This window comes from Pieris brassicae, chromosome 3 (assembly GCF_905147105.1).
Source record: "Pieris brassicae chromosome 3, ilPieBrab1.1, whole genome shotgun sequence".
NCBI lineage: Eukaryota > Metazoa > Arthropoda > Insecta > Lepidoptera > Pieridae > Pieris > Pieris brassicae.
Window position 1 is genome coordinate 6,349,452 of NC_059667.1, and position 9,534 is coordinate 6,358,985.

Sequence of the window (9,534 nt, forward strand, 5' to 3'; positions counted from 1 at the left end):
TCTACTATTTTTAATTGCGCATTTTATTGCCTATTTATATTTTATGAACTTCTACTGTAACTGTATAACTACGCCCGTCTTGTTTTACTTAGCAAAAGTATCTTAGCAATTGGAAATACCACAATACAATGATCTCGAACACATAATAGCGGTATATTCTACATATATATGTGTTTTAACTCAGTTTAGTAATTTGGTAAATTCTATTTAATATTATACGTATCTCAAAATTATGTAATCTTCTTCGATGAGTAACAAACTTGACTAAAATCATCTTTTTCTAAAATAAATAAGTATATAATTTCTACATTTTCGTTCATGTAATACAATTTTGAATATAGTATTTTTTTAAATAGTATATTATGTGTACCTTTTATTGGGTCAGGTTTAATATCCGTTACTTTTATATTATTATTTTATTTGGCCCTGTTTGCGGTTACGGTGTTTGGCGTATTCGCTTCAATGAATAACATCCTTGACGACTCCAACATCGTCCAATTTATAAAATGCAACACGCTAAAGAGGTTGGGATATGTTCACCGAATAGTGGAAGACAGAACACCAAATGAACTCACTGGTGTTAAGAGAAAACCCGGTTGACCCGTGGCTGCGTCGGATGGAGTTGTCGAGGACTTCAAAACAATAGGTGTTCGAATATGGACGCAAAAAGCAAGAGATAGATTTAGAAGGCGAAATATACTTTCGGTGGCTAAGGCCCATAAGTTTAGGCTATAAAATTAATATCGGTATAATTACATTAATATTAGGTCCTTACATATGAAATTGGCGTTTTGTCGTACTGGCCACTTTGACCTCAAATACCTCCCCTTTGGTTAGGAATTTCAAATTCAAATTTGTACAGCTATTTACTCATGTATTTGTGCTTCGATGACCGTCATTCATTTGTTTTTTTCTGTTTGCGTCACTTATTTTACAAAATGGAAAACTTAAAGTATCGCATTATTTACGAGTACGAGTTCCGCCGTGGCACTAGTGCTGCGGAAACGACTCGAAGGGTGAATGATGTGTATGGCGGTCATGTTGCAAAAGAAAACACAGTTCGTTTTTGGTTCCAACGTTTTCGTTCTGGAAATTTCCACCTGCAGAACAAGCCCCGTGGACGGCCTGAGACCCAAGTTGATAATGAAGTATTGAAGGCTATTGTGGAAGCGGATCCTTCGCAAACCACGTCTGAGTTAGCTGCAGGCTGCGGTGTTAGTGACAAAACTGTTTTAATTCACTTGAAGCAAATTGGGAAGATTAAAAAGCTTGGAAGGTCGAAAAGTTAGCGGCTAAACAACCTAGGCTGGTCAATCGCTCCACGCCACTGCTACTTCACAACAACGCTAGACCACACACTGCACAACAGACGGCTACCAAATTAGAAGAGCTTCAATTGGAATGTTCAAGACATCCTCCGTACTCCCCGGACCTTGCTCCAACAGATTACCATTTTTTTCGAAATTTGGACAACTTCTTGCAAGGGATAAATTTAACATTTTATTGAGATGGCAAAAGTGCATGGAAAACAATGGTTCATACTTTGATTAATTAAATATATTATATTTAAAAATATTCGACTTTTTGTTCCTCCCATACAAAACGCCAATTTCATATGTAAGGATATGTATGTGGATATGTAGTGTATCGTTTATTTTGGACATTTCATAGGAGGTAAACGAAACATTGATTATATTTATGTTTTCTTATAAATTATTCATAATATTGCAGGTAATAATTTATGATACATTATTCATATAAGTAGTATTTATCGAGGTACAAATTTGACACTTCCACCATCAGCTGGTGCTAAAATCACACTATAAGGGTCGCTTTCCACGTCGTAAGGCACTGAGGGCTCCAATTTATATTTATGCACGAGTTGCGCTAAGGCCGTGCGCATCTGCATCATTCCGTATCGCTTTCCTGCAAATATCATATTTCTAAATGTATACTTATATATTGGAAAGTCATGGTTTATTTATATTCAATTACATGCTATATAAACTGGTTAAACTATAACAACATAAATAAAATACACTATGGAAACATTTGTCATCTAAAATAAATATATAGAATTAAAATAAATGAATATGATATTTTAGCTACTGTACTTATAACTACTCGAAATACTGGTTTGAATTGTTATTGTATAGGAGTATCTGGCCATAAATCAATTCCCAGTGTGAATTGAATTTTTATGGTTTATTGTGATGAATTTTTATTTGTATGTGATTCATTAAAGACTACTCTTACGAATGTAATTAAACTTAGCGTGAGTTTTGACCATATGCCATATCCAATACGTGTTTTAATGTTATCCTTATACCCAAAAGTAACCACGTGTAACAGGCATAGAGGGTTAAAAACCTACATTTGTGTAAAATAAAAAGATCAAAGAGATTCAACCCACCCATTTAGGGTTGTAGCACCGCTGGATTATTATTATGAATCAATTTTAAATCATATACAACTATTCATAATTTTATACTTAAAATGATTCCGATCAATTACGATAATTCACACGCAAATTATATGAAAAGAGTCATATCACATGACACGGAGACAATTTTTTTTTTGTAATTTCAGTATTAACCTTAATGTTACTTTCAACATAGTGCTTGTCTACGTGAGCAAAATCACGAGTATCGTTAATACTTGAAAACATATTTGTGTGACTGAGTTATTTATTTTAATTAAGGTTTTCGTGACGATCGTCACGTGGATAACGGAGCTAATTCGGGCGGGCAATTTCGCATCTTTTGTTTAATTTGGCTAGGCTAAAATCTAATTGAAAAAAAATGAAACAATTCCTTAACTAATATGACACAATACAGTAAGTAATTAAACATTGATAATAAAAGCCAGAATTGGTTTCAATTAGATTGATGCCAATTTAAGCCTGTGTTAGAAAAAAAAAGTAACACGGAATATACGGCTTATAATGTCTTTCAGGCATCCTTACATGGTTTCCATTCGATGAAGACAATATGTATTAATTATTACAATATATAGTTACCTATACAAAATCGTGGTCCTTCTCCAAATGGCATAAATGTGAATTGAACGTTATCACTGTCTGAAGCGGATGTGAACCTTTCAGGTTTCCATTTATTTGGTTCTGGGAAGTTTTTCTCGTCGTAATGTATGGCCAACAGATTCACAAACACTGGGGTACCCTTTTCGATAACGACGTCGTCGGTCAACTTATACTGCATGTTACATATCCTATCTAAATACGCGACTGGAGGGTACTTTCGCATTGTTTCTGTAAATACATGCGATCTTTAATAAGAAGTTCGTTATTCAAACATATAATTCTCATAGACTTCTTTTATATTCTCTTAACTTGTTAGTTAAAGAAAAATTAAAAAAGTTTTATAGTTAAGGAATTTGTATTGTGGTATAGTAGTAGTGCTTTTGAGGCACTATACGTTTAATTCTTGTTCACTTTTGATACTAAAATTTATTGTTCTATACGTTTATTTATACCTAATTCACAAGTAAACTATACAGGTTATATGCACAATTTTGTTAATTAGCCACCGGAGACGTTATCAACAGCTGTCTAAAGGGAGAGTTCATAAAATGTTTACAAAATCAGTAGTGTTGTATATTTTACGTCGCAAATCTTGTTTTTTCCTTTTAAGGCAATATATGAACTTAAACAATTATACTCAGTTTAAGGAAAGGCCAAACGAGGAAAAAACATACCTCTTAAACATCCAGACAAATACTTTTGCTCCATGAGGTCATCGTACTCAAGAATGGATTTTCCTGTGCGTTTGTACGCTTCGTCGATTTCATTAAATAATATTTCCTGTAAATTATATAAAAGCTTAGCAGTGTGTTCATAAACTACCTCAAGAGACCGCTGTTGAGTGTATTAGTTACTGTCATGTCGTTTTAAAAATTATTTGAAAAACATTCTTTTTTATAGGTACCTACAATAATTTCGTCGAAATATATAAAATATATATTTATGTAGTTAACTAAGTAAATATTTCTTTATTAACTTTATGAATTCAGGGCTTAGAGGAACTGGTAGAAATATGCAACTGGTTATAATAACTTAGGTCATTATTGCTTGCATACTGGTATGATTTTGTCGAGGCTTTATTAATTATACGCACAAGTAGCAGCCGTACTCGGAGTGGCTCAGTAAACTGTCTCTTTGAGTAGTTTAATAGTAGTGCAGATTAGTAGTAGTATTCCCGAATCTACTGATTTAGGGAAGCAAGGACAGTAAAAGACTTTATTATACCTTCTTATGTTTTTTGACTAATTAAGATGACCCTACGGACCATGAGCCGTATGTAACTATTGATTTTCTCAAAAAATGGAATAGCCATGAAGTAGTAGTATTCAATCGCAACGTTATACCCTGAACTATCTTTTAAGACTCGGTTTACGTTTTGGGTTAAGAATGTTACGTTATTTAAGTTTAATTTGTTTCTAAAACCTTTATTACGTAATAAAGTCGGCGTTAAGCTGTTTTAAACATATTTGCTATCCGGGTAATTTTCATTAAATGCTTAACAAAAAACGGAATGCAAAACTATAGTCTTAAACTAATGTTGAGGAAACTCAAATAGTTAAACTACAAGCTAATGAAATACCTGTTCCTCGGGATGGTATGCGAGTTCGTGGAGGCAGTAGGAAAGTGTCGTCGACGAAGTTTCCACGGAGCCGAGAATGAATACAGCTGCTTGAGCTAACATTAATTTGTCGGCTAGGTCTGAGAATAAATAAATAATAATCGTAAGAATTATTATAGATTACGTTACACTCATACAGTAGGTATTCGCTCGCGATGTGTACAATATTTATATGAAGGACATATATTTACACTCACTAGTTTTATTACTTAACATGGTGTATACAATTGAAGGCCCTGAATTCGTTATAATTTTAAATATAATATCGGGGTGATTGCGTTACTGTGAACCGCCCTTGTCATTATGAAACTGGACTAACAGCGTTAAAGGCAAATCAGTTCAAAACCGTTCATATTAATTATAATTTCCTCCAGCCCCACTCGGCTATGGCCGTTATTGTGAATGGCCGTGTATGCAAAAGTCCACGTGTGCAGAGACTCATGTGTACTTTTTTTTACAATAATTCTACACTACGATATGAAGGTCGTACACGAGCACAGTATCAGAGAATCACGAGCAAGCTTACATGACTCGTTTAAGGTTATTGTAATTAATGGTGGTGGCATAAATGATGTATCAAAGCTACATTAGTCCTATCGTAGAACTTTACATACAAACAGGTAAATAATCTATAAGATTATTTACTCATATTAATGTGCCCAGAATTGTTGTTGACTTACGTTTTCATTTCAATGTCAAAGATTTTTATAAAACGTGCATTTGGGTAATTTAAATTTAAAATATCTACAGGAACAACTATAATTCGAAGCAATTATGATAAGTTCTTTGATGAAACCTGGCTAAGACCGAAGCTAGTTACTTACCAGAATCAGATTTAGCAGGAAGCTTCAGATTGTCCTTTAATTTCAAAAGATGGTTTACAAGGTCCTTGTCGTTAGTTGTTCCCTTAGATTTCCTTTCCTCAGCTACATTCCAAAAAATCTTTTTAATATAATCTGAAGCCGCAGCCGAAAAGAACTTCATTCTGTAAAACGTTTTCTGGTTATTGGACATAAATACTTAAATGATAATTTTTCATTGAAAGCTAACGTACGTTCTTTTAGTAAATCTTTAAACACAGACTTACATATTTTTAAATCTAGCATTAAGTTACTAATATAACCTAACAAAACCAAAGATAAAGTTATATGCTGATTCGTAATGGAAGCCGCCAAAGTGGTTTAGTAATAAATATTTAAAAAGAACCTTTTAAGTTTTGAACGTTCTGTTTCTTAATAATTTGTTTTTTCTAATTGGCAAGATCGACTTTTTTCGGTCTAAGGCAGTCCGGTTTCCTTACGATGTTTTCCTTCACCGTATGAGCGGGTCTTCGTGGCATATTTGTGGCAGAGACAGGAAAGGGTTCTTATGGATGTTGTAGAGCTGAGGTCTATAAAACGTTAGGTAAACCGGCATACATTAGGTAAGTGTAGGATAAGTCAAGCAGGCACACAAGACTGGTCACTTACTTGCCTATTAGAAGAAACAAATGATCACAAAACAGATACATAAATCTGACGGCTAGAGAAAAACTTGTAGCGCGACTGACTCGTTCTTATGAACATATTTAGACAAACTATGATGCAGTCTAAAAAAGACAGATTTACTTTTTCTAAATAAGGGTTTAATTTTAAACACGACTTATATTCAATAAAACAGTGTCGCTTTAATAAGAACTGTCTGATCTAGTTAAGTTTGAGATGACTGCGTAACATATTTTAAATAAATATGTTTGCGCGTAATAGGTCATTGCACCAAGATGTATGGTTCATATCAATTTGAGTTGTAATTCAAAATGTCTAAGTATGCTTAGTAGCTTAGTTTCATGTGTAGCCTACCTGAAAAACGCCGCAACAGCTGGTACGAAGAATATCATTGTGAATTCTAGACCACGCCAGAATGTCCACTTCACCATGTGACTAGTAATGGCCCATAGTGGTGACAGCTGGTCGTTAAGCACGCTCACTCGTATGCCAAAAACACTGTATGCAACTGTATCGGACGTGTACATTGAGAATAGTTCCTGTTTAAATATAATTTTTTTATATTTGTTGTTGTTTTTGTGCCTCAATATATAATTGCAAATATAATTATTAAATGCACTTTAATCCATTGTGTATTTCTTTTCCTGTTAAACATTGGTATAATCACATCCTCAAGGAGCTAATTATTTGAAATTGTGATACATTTAAAAAGAAACAATGTATAGTAGTTAATATATGTAAGAATATCTACTTCTTCTCTTATCCATCCTAAGGCAAATATTTATATTTTTGTATTATTTCCCGTCAATCAAAATTAGCGACATGAATTAATAATTAACAGATGCCACCGATGTACTAACGACCTGTGGCCACAATTGACTATGAAAACAAGTTTCTTTAAGTAGGTGCTTAAAAAAATATACCTTTAAATTAACACATTTCTTATTGTCGACGTAGTCTCTCTGAACTTTTTGTACGAGCTGCTCCGAGTTTATATTCATCAATTCGGTAATTTTCTTTAGTTTCATAGAAGTGAACATTGGCGAGAGTTCGTTCCTCATCTCCGACCATATTGGATTCTAAATCAGACATGTTTTATTAGATAGAAATGAATATTATAAGTATTACACGTGGAAAATTTTATTTTTTGACGCGTCATAGAAAAGATACAAAAAGGGTAATTACTTCGTCATGTTATTATTGATTATACAATTAATATGGTTACAAATGTCATGAAAACCACGTATGTAAGGTATCTGTTTCTTGATATTGTTCTCTTACTAGGCAAGAAGTTGATAAAATAATATCATACAAGCTAACTCCTTATATATTAGGCGAAGTAAATGTTATCCGTATTCAATTATTATTAAATAATTGTATTGCAGTACACCCATAAAATTCCGTGATAATAACTTATGGCGCTAAAACCCAGTTTATCACCGCGCATGCGTTATAATATACGCTTGCATAGGTACTATTTGACAGGTCATAGAAATGACGGATTCGTAATATATAATAAGATCCCAGTTCTGTTTCGGCGTCTTCCGTAATTTACATCAGTTTTGCGCCCATGTGTTCCAATAGCATTTGTCTTCATATCTTTGCATATATTGCTTTATAATCGTAAAAAATATTATTTAATGAGTTCATAATTAAAAGATACCCTTTATTTATCAATATACAATTTTTGTTTATACTGTTACCGATCTGGAACCACATTTATACACACGCCCATATCGCGTCTCCGTATATCTCGGCCATACACCCCCAACTTTAACGTACAATTGACGTCATTACTTTGTTGCATATTGTTGTTGTTGAACTTGTATACTTCAGCTTAAATAGGTCTTAAATTTTTTTTCAATATCGTATCTGATTTTTGTGAAAAATTTGTCAAAATTTCAAAACTCTCCTTAATTTTCTTGTGCGAACAGCGGTTGCTGAGATATTGATGGTTGAAGACAAGAAATGGTCGTTTCGAACATTTTAAATCTTTTTACCTACTTGCAGTTTGGCAATTACGATGTAATCATATCATAAACATAATATTTTCTTACATAACATTTAATTTTCCCGTCAATTTGTAAAGAATATCGCGTACTACACTTGTGCAGGATATTCTATAATAGTGACGGACGACGAGTATTACATGCAATGGTGTAACTTATTGAATGCCACCTGTATAGTAAATTCATATGTTTAAGTTAAATGGACAAGGCAAAGTTCACTGTTCCCGCGCCAGGAAGTAAATAACCCGAGATTTATCTATAAACAATCACAACTATCGCATTCCTTTATTACATTGTTGCCAAACGTATACTCTGCACAACAATAGCGCTGCTCAATTCAAACGGAATAGTCAAGAACTAATAAAAATACAATTTCATATACAGTGGTTATAAAATGATGTCCAATTATTTTTATTATTATTAAATTCACATTGTACGTTAGACCAAGACGAGTGGTTTGGAAATGTATATCAATCTGACGTCCGTATATAGGACGCCAAAAGCGCCAAAAGGGGGACGCAATTTTAAATGAATGTTAGTCCGTAAAAGGACGTCAAAACTGTTTCAGGATATGTATATACATACGTAATGCTTATGATTACAAAATCATTTATCGATTAAGTCAAGCATTTTTTTTTATTTTACATTAAATAAAACCGTTTACTTCAGAGTCAACAGCGTACCCAATTAAAACGCAATAAAAATAAATTTATAATTATAATAAAGGGCAGACTAAATGGTAATTTAGTTTAAAGAGAATATGTGTGGATATTAGCTATCGCAATATCAACGCTCACCTTTTCCAATCGTATTAATAAAATTAAAGGTCCAACCGTGAATTTTAACGAACAAGTCCTAAACATACAACAACTGAATTTAATTAGAACAATCTGAACTGTACATTAACAATTTAATGAAGGAATAATTCAGTTCAACGAAATAAGTTTTAGTAAACTTGTCAAAGGTAGGTACTTACCTTTACAGTGAATAAGTTCAAGGAGCCAAGGGGATCCGAGTGTCCCGAGTACAAATATCTGTCCTGAAAACTGTCGTGGTCCTTCACCAAAACTTTCCTTGCGAGTTCCGCTGTTTGCACGAACAATGCCGGTTTCCAAGCCAAAAATACACCAATGTAGTCTCTCCGATGTTTACCTTTTAATTCATTACAAAAATCCCAAAAACTTTTTCTCATTATAAACCCCAAGTTACCGAGCGGAAATGATGGTTTCACATATTCAATACCTCGATTCGCCCAATAATTGAAATTTTTATTTACCAACCAATAAACTAAACCAAGAACGAAAACTGTTATATATAAGAACCAATGTAAAATTGGTTTATACGTTTGAACGTCCATCATCTCGGAATAGTGAAGTAATAATG

General features: G+C 33.3%; 1 protein-coding gene across 1 annotated transcript; it reads right to left on the bottom strand.

Moving 5' to 3' along the window:
* Window positions 1–1,692: 1,692 nt before the first annotated feature.
* LOC123707445 (cytochrome P450 6l1-like) lies at window positions 1,693–9,534 on the bottom strand. The gene is made up of 8 exons (XM_045657493.1): window positions 9,128–9,534; window positions 7,066–7,221; window positions 6,497–6,681; window positions 5,483–5,643; window positions 4,620–4,738; window positions 3,715–3,820; window positions 3,020–3,268; window positions 1,693–1,926 (listed from the first exon to the last, which is right to left on the bottom strand). Exons 1-8 carry the CDS (start codon window positions 9,509–9,511, stop codon window positions 1,769–1,771), a joined length of 1,518 nt encoding a protein of 505 aa, XP_045513449.1. The 5' UTR covers window positions 9,512–9,534; the 3' UTR covers window positions 1,693–1,768.